Genomic DNA, 21,398 nt, shown 5'->3' with positions numbered 1-21,398 from the left:
ATATATATATATATATATATATATATATATATATATATAGACACACACACACACACACACACACACACACACACACACACACACACACACACACACACAGGAGGTGGAGGAGGAGGAGGAGGAGGAGGAAAAGTGAGGCCATCAGGTCCTTCTCCTGCTTAGAAAAAAAATAAAAAAAGAAGAGAGCCTCTCTCCATTTCCAATTCTGCATATAAAATAGTTTGTTTAGTATTAAATCTAAAAAATAGTAAGTTTGGGAGTAAAATATAAGTCATGTGCAAAAATAGTTACCCATCAATTCTCATCAGGCCTGACCACCCCCCCTCCCCCCTAGCATCCCCGCTCTCGCCACGCGCTCTGATTGGTCCTAATCTCTCCCTATGCCGAACCATAAGACTTCAGGAATATGCGTACGGGCGGGGCAGCCAATGGCATATAGCCCGCGAGGGCTAACAACCCTCGAAACTAAAAGGAAAGGGCCAACGGGACGGAGATGAGCACAGCCGCCACGCGCAGGCGGGGAGAAGTGGGCGCCGGTATGGGTGGGGGTCAAGGACCCGCGCCACCTGGGACGAAAGGCAGCCAGTGGGCGCCAAGGATTCGTCAGGAGCCTGGCCGCCCATCTCGCCCGGTGAGACGGGGAGAAGTGGGCGCCGGTCTGGGAGGGGAGTCGTGCTGAGCAGAGCGGGGAAGAGCGTCCACACGGAGCGAGGCGCCTTGACAGAATGAGGCATGGGGCTTCCGGCGCCCTCCTCTACTGTGTCCAGGCGCTGCTATCGCCCTTCTCGATCGTTTCATGCGACTGTTCCACGCGTTATTACTTCATTTTTTCTAGTGCAGCCTAGACACATTGTCGTCTAGAAGTTGGGATATTTGCCGTTTTTCTCTTGGCCTTATCGCGAGAGCGAGTATCCCTCTCACACTATAGCTATCGTGCACTAGTCATGAAGGGTTCCCAAAAGTTATCGTCTAGATTTTCCATTTCAGTAATGTTTTGGACAGGGATGGTTGGGGGTGATGGGGCCAGCAGGGAACAACTCTATAAATATATATATATATATATATATATATATATATATATATATATATATATATATATATATATATATATATATATATATATATATATATATATATATAAACACACACACACACACACACACACACACACACACACACACACACACAGGAGATGGAGGAGGAGGAGGAGGAGGAGGAGGAAAAGTGAGGCCATCAGGTCCTTCTCCTGCTTAGAAAAAAATAAAGAAAGAAGAGAGAGCCTCTCTCCATTTCCAATTCTGCATATAAAATAGTCTGTTTAGTATTAAATCTAAAAAAATAGTAAGTTTGGGAGTAAAATATAAGTCATGTGCAAAATGACATAGTTACCCATCAATTCTGACCCCCCTAGCATCCCCGCTCTCGCCACGCGCTCTGATTGGTCCTAATCTCTCCCTATGCCGAACCATAAGACTTCAGGAATATGCGTACGGGCCAACGGGACGGAGATGAGCACAGGCGGTGGCCGAGCTGGTAGCGTACTGGGCCCACATTCACCGCGTGATGGACGACGCGGGCTCGAATCCCCACGCTACCACTCGGATTTTTCAGTCACCGCCGAGTGGCTTAAAACTACCCACATGCTGTCCTGAAGACCACCCATCAACCCGGACTCTAGAGCAGTGTTTCTTAAAGTGTGGTCCGCGGACCCCCAGGGGTCCGTGGAATGTTCCAAGGGGTCCGCAGGATAATTTTTAATATCGATTTCAGTCAAATTTTCGGCCAAAACGTCATAAATTCCTATTTTTGTAGCACCAAATCCTGATGGCTTTTTACAGTGGCTAAGTCACATTGGGATTTGAAGATAAGCCAGTAATAAATAATTCAGTTGTAATTTCAGTATATTATGACCTGCAAACACTTTCAAACTCAAGAGGAAAATTATAATAATAAAGGGTCCGCTACATGAGTAATTTTAATAAAAGGGGTCCGCTGCACAAAAAAGTTTAAGAAACACTGCTCTAGAGGAAGCCGTCCAGGCGAATCAAGAACGAGTTCCGGGGGGCAGCATGAGCCAATGCAAGATGGCGCCACTGTAAACACTCGCCTGCGCCAGAACGGGCAGGGCCGACCATCAAAAACCACCTGGAAGAAGCCTTGGGCCGACCATCAGGCCCCATCGGGAAGATGCCTACCGGCGCAATAGGCAACAACGTAAAAAAAAAAAAAAAAAAAAAAGCCGCCACGCAGCTATAGCGTATGCTATACTACGTTCAAGATCGTTAGATTCTCTCTTCGTTTGTTTCTTCCCGTTTATTATTTTTAGCACGAAAACTCCGGTAAGCTTACCTTTGTTGACAAGGATTACTCGCTCAGCCGGTGGTCTGGATCAGGCGGCAGCTTCCAAGGCAGTTACGGAGTCTGGGCGGGGCACGTCTGCATTCAACCAGGGACTGACAAGCACTGAGCGTCTGAGGATCCACAGGCTCGGACACTGAGGTCGTTATTGGAAGGGTCAATGAGGACACGAAGACCTTCCCCCAAAACTTTTATTAGGATAAATATGGAGAGTAAACATAAAAGGTGTTAGGGCGTTACAGCCTTATAACTAAAGCACCATTATAGAGGCGGCCCCTGGGGACACCCGCGGCGGGGCACGGCGTCTACTCTCGCTCTCGTCCGCAGAGTAAACAACGACAACAACATTGGCGAACTGAGGTACTGCGTAAGTCAGCCGAACTGTGTACCGGAGGGCGGCAGCGACTCGAGGGAGGAAGGAGCTCCTGCAGCTACGGCGGCAGCTCCCCGAAGAATCGTAGTAATAATGACGAAGATTATAATAATAATAATGATAATAATAATAATGATAATAATAATAATAATAATAATAATAATAATAATAATAATAATAATAATAATAATAATAATTATAATAACATATAGTAATATATATAGTAACTTCTCTAAAGCTTTCAACGTATAAAATATAATGTGCGTCTATCTTCTGTGGGGTACTAATACACTGTAAACAGCTAACAATAGGTTCGTCTGTTCCCTTCATTTCTCACAGCAGAGGAGTGGCAGTGGGTGCGGGAGGCGGGGCGGGGGGCGGGGGGCTGGATGGAGCAAGCATGTAGCGCCGATAGGGGGTAGGTGGGCGGATGGGTGGTACGGCGGAAGGGTGAACGGGGAGGCCCTGCGGTGTGCTGCCTCCTGGGGCGCCGCGGCTACTCCTCGGGGGCGTCGGTCTGCTTGGAGGTCTGGTTCCTCCTGCCTCGTCGGCCCCGCCGCCGCCGACCCTTGCCGCCCCGCCGCTTGTGGTGCCGCTTTTTCCGGAAGCGTCGGCGCAGCGCTCGAGCTTCCTGTTTCGTGACGTTCTCCACGCCGAGGCCCTTCACCTCGGCGAACTCTGTGCCGTCAGCGTACATGTCCTCGTCCCCTGTGAAGGCGTAGGCTGAAACGGGAGACAAGGAACCAAGTTTGTTATCGGCGGAGCGGATGGGCGGCGTGAGGCGGGGGTGCAGCACCGGCACGGAGTACGTGTACGAGGTCTTGGTGATGTTGAGGCGCCGCCGGTGACTCCGCCGCACGCTGCCGATGGTCGTGGTGCTGCGGCCGCTGCTGGCGCTGTGCAGGCTGGTGACGGGGAGCACCTCGGTGGGGCCCTGCACGTGCTGCACGTGGGAAGTCTTGCTGTATTTGTACACGCTCTGACCCAAGCCCTCACCGCCCACGTCCACCCCCTCCAGCGCCCGCACGCTCCCAGCTCCTTCCCCAAGAGCACGGAGACCCGTCACCTCCTGTCCGTAAGCGCTGCGGCCCTCCGTTCCGAGGTGGTAGGGTAGGGGCGGGGGCCGTGTGACCCGCGTCAGCTGATCGTTGTGGCCCACGACGTCCTGGCCGTAGGAATGACCAACGTAGCTCACCTTGCGGGTTCCTGTGCTGTTAAGGACGGGCGGGGGAAGGCGCGGGGCGGCGTGACAGTGGAGGGGAAGGTGCTGGGGCCGAAGGGCTGCCTGGAGAGGTCCTGGTCCTGGCGACCCTCGAGGCCGCTGGCGCCGCTGGTGTACTGGTAGCGGTAGGTCCGGGACGAGGAGGCGAGGCCGCGGCTGCTGCCCCCGGCGCGGGTGTCCAGGCCGCCGCTCCTCCCGCCTACCACGGTACTGGACCCCCTTAAGTCAGTGCCTGATCCCCTTATAGCAGAGCCTGATCCCCTTATATCAGTACTCGACCCTCTTATGTCAGTGCTGGAGCCCCTTGAAGAGACTCCCGCTCCCTCAACTCTACTGCTGAACCCACCTGTACTGCTGACGGTGCTGGACTCCCTAACATAGGTGCTGGATCCGCTTACGTCAGGGCCAGTCCTCAGCCTAGTGCCCCCTTCGTATGTGCTGGATCCCCTCAGGTTATTACCGTAACCTCGTGAGTTAGCCTCTGATCCCCTGAGAATGGTTTCTGATCCCCTTAGAGAACCTCCTGATTCCCTTAGAGAAGTCTCTGATCCTCTGAGAGAAGTTCCCGATTCCCTTGTTTCTGATCCCCTTAGAGTAGTTTCTGATCCCCTTAATGAGCCTCCCGATCCCCTCAAAATAGTTTCTGATCCCCTTAGAGTAGTTTCTGATTCCCTTAGATTAGTAGTGGGTTCCTCAAGACTAGTGACGCCTCCCCGTAGGTCGGTGGAGTGGGTGGTGGTGATGGTGCTGGTGGTGGTGGAGGTGGCCCCGGCCTGACTAGACTGGCGGGTGGGATAGATTTCGCCGGGCCTGCCGCGAGGGATTGGGGAGAGGGAGCCTGAAGGAGCCTCAAACCTCGTCCTGGTGATGGAGTGGCTTAAAGAGTTGGAGGAGGAGGAGGAGGAAGGCTCACGGTCCAAGTCTGGATCACGGCGACGAGAGGAGGATAAAGAGGAGGAGGAGGAGGAGGAGGAAGGATACAGTGAGGCGTTGTAGGAGGAAGAGCCGGCGTCTAAATCAGCACCATAACGACGCGATGTGAAGGTGGAGGAGGAGGAGGATGAACTACCATCAACAGCAGGATAATTTGGACGACGGCGGGAAGAGGTGGAAGAGGAGGAGGATCGGGAGGAGCCTCCGTCTGGATCAGGGATGTCGGGACGGCGGCGAGAAGTGGAGGAGGAAGATGATGGGGAGGGTCTACCATCAACATCAGAGTTATAAGGACGGCGGCGACGGGAAGAGGAAGAGGAGGAAGATGGGGAAGATGGGGAAGAGCTCCTATCTACATCAGGGTTATAAGGCCGGCGACGGGAGGAGGAGGAGGAAGAAGAGGAAGAGGAAGATGGGGAGGAACTACCATCTAGATCGGGGTCATAAGGACGACGTCGGGAAGAAGAGGAGGAGGAAGAAGAGGAAGATGGGGAGGAGGAGCCGTCTAGATCAGAGTCATAAGGTCGACGACGAGAGGAGGAAGAGGAAGAGGAAGAAGAGGAAGATGGGGAGGCGCTGCCGTCTACATCTGGGTCATGAGGGCGACGACCGGAAGAGGAGGAGGAAGAAGAAGAGGAAGATGGGGAGGGGCTGCCGTCTACATCAGGGTCATGAGGTCGACGGCGAGAAGAGGAGGAAGAGGAAGAGGAAGAAGAGGAAGATGGGGAGGCGCTGCCGTCTAGATCGGGGTCATAAGGTCGACGGCGAGAAGAGGAGGAGGAAGAAGAGGAGGAAGATGGGGAGGCGCTGCCGTCTACATCAGGGTCATGAGGGCGACGACGGGAAGAGGAGGAGGAAGAAGAGGAAGATGGGGAGGAACCTTCCCTTCGACGGCCATCTAAGGACTGTTCCTCCTCATCTCGGGACCCTAGGATGGTGGTGGAGGCAGTGGTGGTGGTGGAGGAGGTGGTGGTGGAGGAGGTGGTGGTGGAGGAGATAGTGGAGGGGTTATAGGAGGAGGACACGTAGGACCCTTCCTCGTCGGAGTGGGATCCTTGGCGTGGTCTTTGCCCCAAACTGAGGCCGTCACGGAGACCCGGTTCGTTGTAGGACCCCGGCTCGTCGTAGGGAGTCCTTGAGCCTCCTGGAAACCCGCTAAGGGCATTGAGTGAAGCCTCGTCCTCTGTGGCCTCGAGTCTCGTGCCCTCGAGGTGAGTCTCATCCACCTCGTCTTGTGCGGTGGGCGAGGGAGGGGTGGTGAGGGTGGCGGCGGCCGGAGGAGGTGAAGTAGTCGAGGAGGGGAAAGAGGGTTGGAAGGAACCCCCTCGCCTCCTCTTGGTCGTCCTCCTGCGGGTGGCTCGGGAGGTCTGGGATTCAACGCTACCTTGGGGCACGCCGGGGAGCTCCTGGTTCACGCCGTTGTACCGCTCAGCGAAGGTCACCGTCTGCTGGTAGGTCCTGCGCGTGGAGCCGCCGCCGTAACCGTAGGTACTGTAGGTGGTCTCGGGCATGAAGGCCTTGTTGATGACGTGGATCACACCGTTGGCACACAGGTGAGAGCTGGTCACCTGCTCGCCGTTCACCTGCAAGATAAGGGTGATTAGAAGTGTGTTGTTTTGGGTGTTTGTGTGTGCGCGTGCGTGTGTTTGTGTGCTTGCGTGTGATAATCCTGCAACGCTGCTGAATTCCCCTTTACGACCTATCCACACGACCTCTGCGTGTCACGAAACACACGAGAAATTAATCCAGACCCGAAAAGGGTTTTACCGGCACCGAGTATCGAACCCGCGACCGGTGAGATGGTAAAACCACTCTTTAACCAGTCGGCCTAAGAGGTATCCCGCTCGCTGAGTGAGTTTAGGAGGGTTTCCCCATCACGCGGGTCACTACAATCCTACAAGCCCAGCACCAGCAGCAGGAAGACCCAAGACCAAGGAGAGGCACAGCATCCCACCTTGAGCACGTCGTTCCGGGCCTTCTTGATGTCGAAGGGCGCCGCCATGCCGTTCACCGTGTAGACGAGGTTCTTCTCGAAGGATGTGGCAGGGAACATGTTGACGGCCACGTGTTGGCGCACCACCTCCCGCGTGTAGGCGTCGTCCTGCCGCAGGCGACGCAGCAGGTTCTGTGTGATGGAGGGAAGGAGGAGGAACGGGGGTGAGGGGGAGAAATGGCAGAAGGTAAGATGATGTTAGTTCATGCGCTGACACACACACACACACACACACACACGAGCGACTGCAACAACGCATTGAAAATTCTCGATATGTATACACCACTGAGTGCCGGGGATCGAACCCGGGCCTTCTGGGTAGAAGTCTGGGCAGCAAACTGACTGAGCTACCGATGAGCTAACAAAGGTCACCGTGCCCTTTGGCACGATGACCTTTGTTAGCTCTTACTTCCCATTCTTTCCCTGATACTGCTCACCCTCCCCTCCCCCTTCCTCCCTATCCTTCCTATATCCCTACACTTGTTCTTACTTCCCATTCTTTCCCTGATACTGCTCACCCTTCCCTTCCCCTTCCTCCCTATCCCTTATCCCATTCCTTCCCCTCCCCCTTCCCCTTCCCTACCCTCCCTTCCCCTGCCCCTTACCTGGTTGACCCTGGTAAAGGCCCTGTCGCTGGGGACGAAGAAGGTGTAGAACATCTCGTCGCCGGGACCCAGGCTGAGCAGGGCGCCCTCCTCCCCCTCCTCCGACACGCGGCCCACAGCCTCCAGGAAGGTTCTGCCGCGGAGGAAAGACTGGTCAGACCTGCAGAGACTTACGGACTTATGTCCGACACAGACAGACAGACAGATAGACCCCAAGACATTTTATCAGACGTGCAGAGACTTAACGTAGAGACACACAGACATACATACATACAGGAAGACAGACAGACAATCACAGACAGACGGACAGACAGACTGTTCCAAACACACTGTATTAACCCAACAAAGACTCACGTACATACACACATACAAAGACAGACACACAGAAAGACAGACAGACAGTTCCCAACACTTTATATTAAACCTGAACAGACTTACGGACATACACAGACAGACAGACCGACAGTCCTCAGCACAACACATACTCAAACCAACCTAACCTAAGGAGGCCCAAACCACACCCAAACAGACTACACCCAAACCCAGACCCAGACCCAGACCAAAACAAAGACACACTAACCAAAACATATCCAGCCCAAACTGGCCCAAAGACACCCCCAACACAAATCAAGCCAAACCGAACCCAACCCCAAACTCAATCCTCAACCCAAGCACTTCAACCCAACCCAACCCAAACCCAACCAAGCCACACTAACTCCGACAAGCCCACTGCAACCCATTCTCAACCCAAACATAAGCTAAACTAACCCAATCTCAACCCAAACCCAAGCTAAACTAACCCATTTCCAACCCAAACCCAAGATAAACTAACCCAATTCCACTGGCTTTACGACCTACTGACGACTTCCAGCGACCTGCAGGTTGCGTGAGGTCTCACATGGTCGTGCGTGCGATCGTCATGTGTCTCCACCCGCCGTGCGACCGAAAAGGTCGGCTGGAGGTTTTAGGTGCTGGTCTAAAACCTCCAGCCGACCTCTCAGGTCGCTGCCGGTTGTAAAAAAGGTTGCCGTCCGGTGGCCGAATGGACTGCGTCTGGACGGCAAGCTGACTGCCACCGGTGGCCGACAGGTGACCATTAACTTTTGAACGGCGACCAGATGGCAAGCGGACGCCGTCTGGTTGCCGTCAGATAGTAAGAGGTCGCTGATGTTCGCCGTCCACTTTTCATCTGTCACTGGCCGTGGTCGACGTCCGGTCTTCCACCACACGGCGAGTTGTGCGGCGACCAGTGGTAGATCAAACCACCCTTGCCCGGAAATGAGGTACATTCCTGAGCAGTGACGTCCCACGCACCTCAGCCCGCCCAAGCTCCGTCCCGACTCAACCTGCTCCACAGGGCACAGGTCAAATACACGGGTGTATGGGTCACCTCCGCCTAACCAAAATAAATCACTGCAGGACATGATGTGCACAGCAGTAACAGTGAGAGTCAGTCGAGCTATTGGCTTTTATCCATTTCAAAAAGAATTGTTAATTTCATCTTCTGCTCTGCCCAGGGTGATGGAAATGCTTTCGAACGAATATAATGTAACATACATACTAACAACAGGTTAAACCGTGATTGTTTGGAGCATTTTTTGCATGTCTGTGGCACATAGAGGGCGCGGGGGGGTGCGGTGGGGGGGTCACAAATATCCGTCTTTTGCTGCAGTGAAGCACAGAATACTTTCATTACCTTTATAAGTATCTATTTTTTCACAAATAATTTACAGAAATAAGAATGAGAAATGGTTAATATAACTGGGTGTCATGATTTCATCATTCAGGGAGTGGCCTGTGGCCGCGGGGGTCCCCGCCATTTTGATGGAGAGAGCGGGAAGAAACACTAGCAGGCGGGAAACAAAAGCTTTTCAAATAATTTCGTTAATACTGCCAACGCTGAGCTATGTGTGGGCTGCATGACCCACTATGACCAATTGCATGTGTTAGATTATTAATAAATAACAATCCATAGCCGTTAGGGCGTTTTAGCGTAAGTGTTGCACAGAAAACAAGATGCCGTATGGTGAGAGCTGGCATCTTGCCCGGCCTGAGCATTGTGGGACCGCCGCCATCTTTCAAGTCATCTTCCGCCCAGACTCGGCCGCAAGTAGACGTCCCTCCCCAGCCTCCCGCGCCACGCTGTCCATCGTGGGGTTTTCCTGCCTGTAGTATCCACAATTCCAGAGTGATTGTGTACTCAGGCGAGGGGAGACGTTGGGAGGTAAGGAGGGCACGGCGCGTTGCAGTGAGGAACGAGAAGAGGACAGAAGGACTCCAGGCCTAACGGACCACGAGGAAGATCAGGGTGTGGCTTCCCCCTTCTTCCAGCTACAGCTAAGTAACCATTTGTCAGGATGTTTTAGCATAGCTACTAGGTTGCTGTGTGTTTGGTGTTAATTAATTATTCTTAATTTCCAGCGAGTTTCTTTGTTGTTTTCAATAAACTTAAGAGCACGCTTATCTGGCTTTTGCTTACCCTATGAGAGATGTGATTGGTCAGATATTTAAATAATAATAAGGACTAGAGGGGCTGTGAGTCTGATAACTCAATTTTCAGTTATTTTATTTTATATATTTTTATTGCTGAGAATTTACGGGATTTTCGGAAGTCCAGGCCTTTCAAGAACCCCACACTGGGTGATTATATTACTGTAACACGTCAGCAGCAGGTCGTTAAGGGAGGTCGCCGTCCTCATTGCAACAGGACGCGTACTGGTCCTTTTCTGTCGGTCACCGGTCGGCGTATGGGGGGCGTCTTGGCCTGACTCCAGGTGTGAGGTCAAGGTGTGAATCTTACCATGATCGCCGTCCGGCCACCCACTGGACGGACACTGGACGGACACTAAACGACCGTCGGTAGCCGTTCGGTCGCACGACTACTTTGCCACCAATGTGGTCGGGGAGCGGTGGGTGTGAATCGCAGCATTTTGGGGTCGCGGGTGGTCGTTAGCAGGTCGTAAAGTCAGTGTGACTGTAGCTTAAAGAGCACCCACGTGCTGTCCTGAAGACCAGTCGTCAACACGGACTCTAGACTCTAGAGGAAACCGTCCAAGTGAATCAAGAAGGAGTTCCGGGGGGCAGCATGAGACAAGCATAACTGGCGCCACTATAAAAACTGCCTGCGCCATGACGGGCTTGGGCAGACCACCAGGCCCCTGAAGAAAGCCTGCCGGGGCTACAGGCGAAGACGTAAAAAAAAAAAAAAAAAAAAAGCTAAACTAACCCAGCCTGAGCTAAACCAACCGAACCCAACCTACTCGAAGCTCTGGCCGGGGATAGAGCGGAGGACGTCATCGATGCTCTGGTTGGAGGGCGTGATGACCTTGTTGATGATGTGGATGACGCCGTTCTGCGCCTCCAGGTCGGGCTCGGTGATGCGCGCGTCCTCCACCCCCAGGCCGCGACGCCACACTTGCAGGCGCACCGGGTCCTCCTCGTTCAGCGTCATGATGGCCTGAAGGAGGGAGGGGTTAGCCCATCCGCTGCGATTGGCACAGATTTGGCCTTCCCTGGTAGCCTGGTAACATATTATAGTCCCATGTCTTTTTCTGCCTCTGTGGTGGATAGTGAAGTGTTTCCCATGTGGTACTGGTGTGCTGGATATCCCCTCCCAAGTTTTTTTTTTTTTTTTACAGCAAAGGAGACAGCTCAAGGGCACAAAAAAGGAAACAATAATAAAAAAAAAAAAGGCCCGCTACTCGATGTAAGTGGTAAGGTAGTGAAAAAATGGTGAGGTGGTGATGGTGTAGTGATGGTGAGGTGTTGTGATGTAGTGGTGATGTGGTGAGATGTATGTAGGAGTATGATGGTGAGGTGGGTGTGTTTGTAGATCTCTCTATCTATCAACCTATCTCTTTATCTATCTACCTATCCATGTATCCATCCATCTCACTACCTATCTATCTATCTCTCTACCCATCTCTCTTACCTGGTTGTCGGTGATGGCGTTGGTCAGGTGTCGGCCGTACGCCCCGTGGAACCTGACCAGCTGCCCAGCCAGGTCCAGGTCCCGCCGAGCCTCATCCAGCACCTGGGAGTCGAGGGCTGCAAGAGGAGGATTTACATAGATAGATTTATGTAGAAAATCAGACCACAATGACCCCATGGTCCAGACTAGGTGGTCTGTCCTTAAACCTAAGTGATTCTACATTAATCAGATGGCTCCAAAAAGTTGCATTTCAACTCTAGTTAATATTAAGTTGAAGGAAGTAACGATCGAGCTTGTTTTTAAAGGAGTCAATCGTGTTACACTGGACCACTGAAGGTGGGAGCTTATTCCATTCTCGCACTACAACGTTGGTGAAGAAAAATTTGGTGCAGTCTGAATTTACTTGTCTACATTTGAGTTTTACGCCATTGTTCCTCGTACGCAAAGTGTCATTGATCATAAACAATGTTGATCTGTCTACATTCGTGAAACCATTAAGTATTTTAAAACATCGATCAGTTTTCCTCGGAGGCGACGTTTCTCAAGAGAGAACATGTTAAGGGTGGAAAGCCTTTCTTTGTAGGATTTATTGCGCAAGGAAGGGATCATTTTTGTTGCCCGACGCTGAACAACTTCTAATTTAGCAATGTCCTTTGCATGGTGGGGAGACCAAAACTGTACTGCATATTCCAAGTGGGGTCTGACTAAACTATTGTAGAGCGGAAGTATTACATCTTTATTCTTGAATAAAAAGTTTCTTTTAATGAAGCCCAACATTCTGTTCGTTTTATTTGCTGTATCGATTCATTGATGTGAGAATTTAAGGTTTGACGCGATTTTGACCCCCAAGTCCTTAACGCATTGAACGCAGAGGAGGAGGAGGAGGTGGTGGTGGTGGTGGTATGGTGATGAAAAGTAAAAGAGAAACAAGAAGCAAAGTGTGGAGGATAAGTTGGAAGAGATGATAGAGTGGAGAGAAAGCGGAAGACGAAGTTAGGACAAAGAAGTGAGGAAATGGAAGAGAGGAGGAAGAAAACGAGGATAACGAAGAGTTGGTGGCGTTGAGAAGAGGAGGAGGAGGAGGAGGAGGAGGGAGAGTAAAGTGGGGTGGATAAGGTGGAAGAGGTGGTGGAGTTTAGAGAAAATGAAGGACGAAGATGAGACAAAGAGATGGAAATATAGCGAGAAGGAAGAGAAGAGTTGGTGGCGTTGAGAAGAGGAGGAGGAGGAGGAGGAGGGAAAGTAGAGTGGGGTGGATAAGGTGGAAGAGGTGGTGGAGTTGAGAGAAAGGGAAGGACGAAGATGAGACAAAAAGATAGAGAGAAGGAAGACGAAGAGTTGGTGGTGTTGTAAGGTAAGTGAATGGAAGAGGAGGAGGAGGAGGAGGAAGAGAGGTGCGGGAAAGGTAAAGAAATGAGGTTACAGCTTTAAAAAGCTTTGTGAGACTGTACAGGGTTTCGCTTACTGGTCTGAACATGCGCAGTTCACGAGAGACCAGTGTTTGTAAACAAAAGCGCCAGCTTTTGACGATGGGACACCAAATAACACAACACCGGGTGCCTTCAATACCATGGCATGCTCACAAACGAAAATGGAATATCAAATTTGAGGCAGTGAATAATCATTTTGGGGGCAAAGTTAAATGATTTTTTTCTTTGATATATTGACTTTTGAATCTAACATAAAACCTAACTTAGTGTTTTAATGTTGATGATTTAAGTATGAAATCTCTTCACCGAAGATATTTCATACCCCGAAGTTTTTTCATACAACACCGGGCGCCCGGGCCACGCATGCGCAGTAGGGAGGAGACGGGTTTTTTTTTCTGAGGCGGAAAAAAGTAGCGATTATCGCTAGTTTGGTTACTAAGGTAACGAAGATACCGATATATATTTAAATAAGAAGCGGATGGCCGATAACCCGATTTTGTTATCAGCGATAAAGTATCGCGATAACTTATCGCGATAACGCCCAGTTATGGTAAGACGCTAAATAACAATGCGGTAAAACTAACCAAACACGCCCAATCGAACACCTCTTTTTACATAACCTCCCCTTACAATTCTACCATTTTCTATAAATCAAGATAGAGGATGAATTTTAAGGGTAGCTTGTTTATACTTCCTCCCCCTCTAATACCTACCATACCAGGCGGCCTCGTCGGGCACAAAGAAGGTGTAGTCCCCGGTGTGGGTGAGCGTCTCCTCCAGCCCCGCCTTCTTCACCAGGTCGACGAAGGTGTGCAACTGACGACTCTCCGCCAGCTCCAGCAGGTTCTTGGCTGGGAGAGAGACGGAGGTGAGGGAAGGGAGGGAAAGGAAAGGGAACGAAAATTAGAATGTAAAACAAGGGAGGGAGGACGAATATGGAAGATGGGGCCACAACAAAATAGAAAGAAATATAAAAAAATAGAATAGAATAGAAATAGAAAAATAGAATGGGGAGAATAAAGCAAGAAAGCACACACACTTCCGCGCACACCCACAAAGCCACCCCCCCACTACCCCCCCCACACACACACACTCTACCCTTCCCTCCTCACCGCACACCACTTCAACAACTGTAATGCCCCGGGATCTCACGGGGGTATATCTCTTTACTTTTTAATGAATGTATGATTACATTACACACCTACCCTTTCCTCCCCCTCCATCTATCAAGTACCCCCCCACACCCCTACCAACAAATACCCTCCTCTCTCTCCCTTCTCCCCCTACACAGTGCCCACCTACACCCACTCTCCAACAAACTCCTCTCTCCCTCTCCCCCCCATACACCCAAACACACACCTCTATCAGGCAGCAGGACGTCATCGATCATGTGGACGATGCCGTTCTGCCCCAGGTTGAAGTTGCCCCTCATTTTGGTTGTCTCCACGAAGGTGCCTGAGATGTCACAGGAGAAGGTGAGTCGGTCCCTGGAGACGGTAGACACGCGATGCTCTCCAGTCACCGCGGACTCGCAGATGACGTGGGGGATGACGTGGTTCTGGATCAGGGCTGTTGGGGGAGAGCGGAGGATGATACTGTATGAGGAGGTGAGGTTGGTAAGGTAAGGCAGATGAGGTAAAGTATGGTGGACTGTTTTGGGAAGGTAAGGTAAAGTTGGGGAAAGGGGACGATGCTGGGTGAGGAGGTGAGGTTGGTAAGGTAAGTTAAGGTAGGACAGATAAGGTAAATGTGAAGTATGCTGGACTGTTTTGGGTAGGTAAGGTAAATTTGGGGAGAGATGAGGATGCTGGGTAAGTAGGTAAGGTAAAGAAGGGGTGATGTCGGGGATGAGAGAGTAAGGAAGTTGGGAAAGGAACGGAGAAACATGGAAACATGGAAATGCAGGCAACAGAAAGCCTATTGGCTCATTACGAGGTCGCCCGCTTGGGTGATTTAATCTGCTCGACCGCCACTTGGGGCTTGGTGAGCAGATGAAAGCACCTCGATATTGAGGAGCAGATGGAAGCCCCTCGTTATTCAATTTACTCCCGACGCAGCGAAATGACGGTCGATTCTATATTTGAAGGAGTTGATGGTATTCGCATTTACTACTTCTGAGGGAAGATTGTTCCAGTGGCGGATGACTCGGTTTGAAAAGAAACTCCTTCCAATGTCTGTGTTACATCGACTCGACTGAATGGGTAAACCGTTATTTCTAGTTCTTGAGTTGGTTTGCAGTTCAAAGAATTTGGAGTAATCGACGTTATTGAACTTTTTTAGATACTTGAAGACTTGAATCATATCCCCTCGTAGGCGTCTTTTGTCCAATGTAAAGAGATTGAGTCGCTTGAGTCGTTCCTCGTACGGTTGAGCCCTGAAGGTTGGAATCATCTTTGTGGCGCGTCGCTGAATCCTTTCCAGTAGAGCAATGTCCTTTCTGTAATTGGTGGAACCAGAACTGCACTGCATACTCGAGGTGCGGTCTTACCATGGAATTATACAAGGATAGCATCACGTCTGGTGTTTTACACTCGAAGTTCCTCGCTATGAACCCGAGCATAATGTTGGCCTTGTTGTATGCTTTTTTACAGTGATTCGCGTGTTTCAGGTCACTGCTGATAGTGACTCCAAGATCCTTTTCCTCCTGCATCGCTTGCAGAGGTCTCCCATTCATGATGTATGTATGGTTACTATTTTGGGATCCAATGAGCATGACTTTGCATTTGTCAACATTAAAAGACATTTGCCATTTTTCCGACCATTCGATAGAAGGAAGGGAAGGAAAGGGAGTGAAGGGAACGGATGCTGGATGAGAAGTTAAGATAAAGCAAGGGTGATGTTGGGAATGACACTAATTTGGTGGTATTATAAGATATTTCGTCGCCCAAGAACACCCATTTGACAAGGCTTTCGTAGGAGCTGTGGGCATTTCCAGGGGTTGTTTTATAACCCTGATGGTAGTTTGACCCTTCTGCTGTACCATGAAACTAAAGAAACACTCACTAGTACCCGGCTGACCCCTTCTTTGACCTTTAGAAATAGCTGATGTGGAGAAGTAAAAGTATCTTATAATACCAACCTAAGAATTATAAGCCAGAGAGACGAGGAAAGGGAAAGGGAGGAAAGGGGGTGAAGATAACAGATGCTGGGTGGGAAGGTAAGATGAGATAAAGATAGGTATGTGGTGGGATGTGTTTGTTAGGGAGGTCATTGGGGAGTGAAATATACAAAGAAAGGGATATGGAGGAGGCAAAGGGAGAGATGGGAATGGATGCTGGGTGATCAAGGTGAAGGTTGGGGGGTGATGATCTGCATTGGGGTGGGATGAAGGTTGGGGTAAGATAGGTGAGGGGTCGGAGCGTGGGGTGAGGGTGGGGGTGAGGTTGAAGGACGAAAAATGGTGGTTGTGGTGGTGATGTCATTGGTGGTGGTGGTGGTGCTGAGATTGGAGTGAGAAGGAGGAGGAGGAGGAGGAACAGGAGGAGGATTAAAGTGGTTAAGGTGGAGGAGGAGGTGGAGGAGAAGGAGGCTGGAGAGACACAAGAGATGGTGATGAAAGAGAATTGGGTGTGTCACGTCTAAATTGGAGGTGATTGTTGTTAATGGGGTTGTGGTGATTGTGGCGGTGTTGACGGTGGTGTGGTGAGGGTTCTGATTGTGGTGATGGTGGTGATAGTGGTGGTGATAGTGGTGATGTTAGTGGCGGTGGTTGTGGTAGAAATAGTTGAAATTTCTTAATATAAAAATTGACTGAAATGAAACAGCATAACACAGTGTCAGCTACTATTACTACTACTATTACTATTACTACTACTACTACTACTACTACTACTACTACTACTACTACTACTACTACTATTACTATTACTACTACTACTACTACTACTACTACTACTACTACTACTACTACTACTACTACTACTACTACTACTACTACTACTACTACTACTACTACTACTACTACTACTACTATTGCTACTACTACTACTACTACTACTACTACTACTACTACTACTACTACTACTACTACTACTACTACTACTACTACTACTACCACAACTGCACTGTCCTTAATCCAATTCCAACTTCATTTTCTTTACAATCACTCACCACCTTCGTCATCACCACCACCACACACTCACCACCCTCCTCACCCCTCACCTCCGATTGCTTATACTACCTTATACCCAAAATGCACCTCCCTCACCCTTCCTGTCACCCTAATCAACACTACTACCAACACTAATATTTATCCTTCCTTCCCTTCCCTCCCCCATCCTCCCTCAGGCACACCATCACCCTGACACCCTTCGGAATACGTCAGCCCCCTCCCCCAACTCCCCTCTCTTCATCACCCACAGAGCCTGACACTCATACACCAACTCTAATACCTCACCCTCCCTCACCCACTCACCATCACCCATACACCCTTCCTCATCCACGTAGTCTGACAATTATATACCCTCTCCTCCCCTTCCTTCCTCTCTCCCACACTCCCTCACCCACACAGGCACACACATTACCACCCTTACAGTAACATACCCCACCAACAACCCAGCTCCCCTCACCCACCTAGTCGTGCCTCCCTGTCGTTGATGATCTTCTCCCTTCGTGACTCTGAGAGCTTCTGGAAGGCCTCGTCGGAGGGCGCCAGCACGGTGACGGAGCCCTGCATGGTCCGCAGCACGTTGATGTAGCCACTCCGCTGCAGCACGTCAGCCAGCACCGTGAAGCGGCCGTCCTGCGCGGGGAGGCGGGAGGGTGAGCAAGGGGAGTGTGGGGGGTGGGGACGGGAAAGGACAGACAGACAGACAGACAGACAGACAGGCAGACACAAATACATTAACAGACAGTATGTTCTTATGTTCTCTTGCTCAAACAAACACGGACACAGACAGACAAACAGATCACCAAACAAACAAACAAACAGACAAAGACAGAGACAAACACGTAAGTGCATATCAATCAGTAAAGTAATTAAAAAGAAACACACACACACACACACACACACACACACACACACACACACACACACACACACACACACACACACACAAATACCCCGCCCCCCCATCCCCCACCCACCCACCCACACTCACGTTGAGCACCATGTCGGCCACGTTCTGCAGGGTGCCGATGGAGGGGTCGAGGATGTTGCTGATGAGGTGCACTACGCCGTTGGTCGCGTGCTGGTCCTTGCGGATGAGCAGCGCGCAGTTGGTCGTCGTCATCTGCGGGCGTGGGCGGCGGCGACGGAGAGGCGGGGACGGCGAAGAGACGGCGACGGCGAGGAAGCAGGGAGAGAGGAGAGGTTAGGTCCCGTTATAGAATCAATGTAAACACACCCGTTTGTTTTTCCTTCGAGTTAGGTTATTTTTTTTACATTAGTGAACCGTTGACGATATAAGTAGCGAGGTTAGATTAGTTTGCACGATTAATTAGAATGGCCTTCAAGTTGGGTTTGGTTAGACTATATGAGGGTTTGATAGGTTTAAGGAGAGTAGGGGAGAAAAAAAGGTTAATGGAGGGTTAGGTTAGAATACACTGAGCCACAGGTGATTATATTAGGTTAGGAGAGCGTAGGTTGGGTTAAGCATAACTGGCGCCACAATAAAAAAAAATTGACTGCGCCATGATGGGCTTGGGCCGACCATCTGGCCCCTGAAGAAAGCCTACCGGCGCTATAGGCGGGAAAGTAAAAAAAAAAAAAAAAAAAAAAAAAGGAAGGTTAGGTCCGTTTATGTGAGCGGAGAAGGGGAGTGTAGGAGAGGAAAGAATGGAGGTAGTTAGGCAAGATTAAATTACGTGAGCTCACAGGTTATAAGAGTGAGTCAGCCCCGGTGTTCATTTAAGGGAAAGGAGGAAGAGTTGGAGAGAAAGGACGAGAAGAAAAAAATATTAGAAGCTACTTTGGAAAGATCAGGTCAAGTTCGGTTATGTTGTGTTGCGTTAAGAAGGACGAAAGGGGTCCAGGACGCCTGGCCGCAGACTAACTGGCCGAGGAAACTGGCCGCCAAATTTAGCAGAAGACTAGTCGCTGCGGCCAACTCGCCGCCATATGGAACTTTTTGTTGTTGATAAATAAGATTGTGCTTGATATAACAAGAGGGTTAAAAGAATTAATGGGGTGTTTTATTGGATTAAAGAAATATAAGATACTTAAGCAAAAATTATAAAATTTCAAAATTACCTAATAAGTAATTGTAAAAAAAAAAAAAGATGCAACTGCAAAAATCTATGAAAAATTACGGGCAAGTCCCCCAAGATATTCAATAGAATTTCTACCCTCAAATTCACTGACAATTGCTTTGTTTCATCTACTTGTCTGTATTTCTTCAACTTGACAGCTGGGTCTTGCCCTGCGATCAGCTGCTCGGAATCTAGGTCTCTTCCACGTTGGACTTTTTTCAAACAATTAATAAATTTCCAAACAACAGGATGTTGCATTTCAAGTTCATTTTGCAGCTTTCCATGAGCAGCTTCTGCGTGACTGTTTGTCCTGTTTTAAACCAATCATGAAGCACTTGATGTTCACTCGGCAGTTCATCAGCGAGATGTTCAAATGCTTCAGTCATGTACTCCATGGGAACACACGCCAGGGCCAGGGTTGTTTTTCGTCATTCCTGCCTCCCCAACACAGTCGCTTCCATCACAACTATCACAGAGCTATCACAGACTTATCGAGGTCACCTCCAGATTTTTTTTATATAAAAATAAAAATGCGGGTTAATGGAGGAAGCTAATGGATCCTTTTAGGGTTGCCAACTAGCATAATGGTTAAGAATTAAGAGTCGTATCTTATGAACCCGACCTGAGTCAGTCATCGAGAGATTCGTGTCTTATTAACACAATCACAGATGTGTCCGCGGCGGTCAATTGGTTAAGTGGCCGCGGCCAGTTGTCCCGTCTCGGACGAAAGGAAAAGGTCATGAACGGGTAGTCAGGGTAGATAAAGTTGAGTTCGGAGGGGAAGGCGAGTTAGAAGTTTAAAGGACTATACGAAAAAAGGTATTGGAAGAAACTTAAGTAGAATTAGGTCAACTTCGGTTACGTTGCGCTGCGTTGCGTTGGGAAGGTCAAGAGGTAAAGGTTGTTAAAAGGTGGTTCGGGTAGACTGGGTTGAGTTCGGAGAGGAAGGCGAGTTAGGAGAGGAAAGGAAGATAAGAAAAGTTAGTGGAAGTATGTTAGGTTTTGTTACATTGCGTGGGAAGGAAAGGACGAGAGGAAAAGGTCGGCAAAGCATAGTTAGGGTAGATTAGGTTGAGTTCGGAGAGGAAGGAGAGTTACGGGAAAAATTAGGAGAGGAGAGGAACTTAAGTAAAAGGTTCTGGAAGGGAGTTTGGTTAGATTAGGATAAGTTCGGTTTCGTTACGTTGCGTTGGGAGGGAGGGAACAAGGACGAGAGGAAAAGATTATTAGAAGTTAGTCAAGTTAGATCACATTATATTTGAGTTACGCGTCTTAGAGGGACGGGGGAAGCGGGTGAAGGACATACTATATATAATGACCGGACTATATATAATGACCGGACTATATAATTATAATGACCTCTCTTTCGGCCACCTCTTTGGATTCTTTTTGGGAGCAGCGAGTAGCGGGCTTTTTTTTTTTTTTTTTATTATTGTTTATTTTTTTGTGCCCTTGAGCTGTCTCCTTTGTTGTAAAGAAGAAAAAAATACATAGATGACGTAAAATAGAAGTACCAAGGCGCCATTAACTACTCGCTAGATCAAGACAAGACTCGCTGGTTCACTGCGGGCCGTACTCTTAAACCTTTAGTCCCCCAAGAACACATATTTGACAAGACCTTCATAGGAGTGGTGGGCATTTCCAGGGGTAGTTTTATGACCCTTGTGATAGTCTGACCCTTCCTCCGTACCGTGAACCTAATGTCGGTATTCTTTCTTTCTTTCTTTCTTTCTTTCTTTCTTTCTTTCTTTCTCGCATCAACTAATTCTAAAGGCTGTAAGGGAGATCAGTCGGGTTGTAATGAGTCTTTTCTCACGTTCACAATACAGAAGAAGAGTCAAACTACCACCAGGGCCATAGAAAACTACCCTGGAAATGCCTACAACCTCTATGAAAGCCTTGTTAACCCGGTAGCTGCGGGGATCATGTTTCTTAAAGGTCCCTCTAAACGAGAAAAATTAGAAAAAAAATCATCACTCACGCAAACCATTTCATAATATATATCAAAGCATTTGTGATCAGTTTATGCATCATCTATTTTGGGGGGCTTATATCACGGCGAAAATTTGGCCCGTCGCTGCTACACGGTAAAGTCACAAATTTGGCCCGTCGCTGTTACCGGGTTAAGTGTGTGTGTGCTTGGGCGCCGGTACGTTAAAGAATATGACCCTAATATATCACAATACAGAAGAAGAGTCAAACTACCACCAGGGCCATAGGAAACTACCCCTGGAAATGCCTACAACCCCTATGAAAGCCTTGTTAAGTGTGTGTGTGCTTGTTCGCCGGTACGTTCAAGAATATGACCCTAATATATCACAATACAGAAGAAGAGTCAAACTACCACCAGGGCCATAGAAAACT

The 21,398-nt window shown here is 49.5% G+C and overlaps 1 protein-coding gene across 1 annotated transcript in view; it reads right to left on the bottom strand.

The window, feature by feature from the left end:
• Positions 1 to 3,688: 3,688 nt before the first annotated feature.
• LOC126986697 (serine-rich adhesin for platelets-like) overlaps positions 3,689 to 21,398 on the bottom strand; it is a 94,490-nt gene continuing 76,780 nt past the window's right edge. The window contains exons 6-14 of the mRNA XM_050843053.1: positions 17,945 to 18,076; positions 17,418 to 17,586; positions 14,205 to 14,414; positions 13,559 to 13,696; positions 11,416 to 11,531; positions 10,745 to 10,941; positions 7,485 to 7,617; positions 6,841 to 7,011; positions 3,689 to 6,469 (exon numbers count right to left, since the gene is read on the bottom strand). Coding sequence (XP_050699010.1) covers positions 3,923 to 6,469; positions 6,841 to 7,011; positions 7,485 to 7,617; positions 10,745 to 10,941; positions 11,416 to 11,531; positions 13,559 to 13,696; positions 14,205 to 14,414; positions 17,418 to 17,586; positions 17,945 to 18,076 — 3,813 coding nt within the window. The 3' untranslated portion in view covers positions 3,689 to 3,922. The remainder of the gene's footprint in view (positions 6,470 to 6,840; positions 7,012 to 7,484; positions 7,618 to 10,744; positions 10,942 to 11,415; positions 11,532 to 13,558; positions 13,697 to 14,204; positions 14,415 to 17,417; positions 17,587 to 17,944; positions 18,077 to 21,398) is intronic.

The sequence above is a fragment of the Eriocheir sinensis genome, chromosome 62 (genome assembly GCF_024679095.1).
Source record: "Eriocheir sinensis breed Jianghai 21 chromosome 62, ASM2467909v1, whole genome shotgun sequence".
NCBI classification, from domain to species: Eukaryota; Metazoa; Arthropoda; class Malacostraca; order Decapoda; family Varunidae; genus Eriocheir; species Eriocheir sinensis.
Note: the sequence above shows the minus strand (reverse complement) of the source record. Positions and strands in the feature narration are given on the sequence as shown.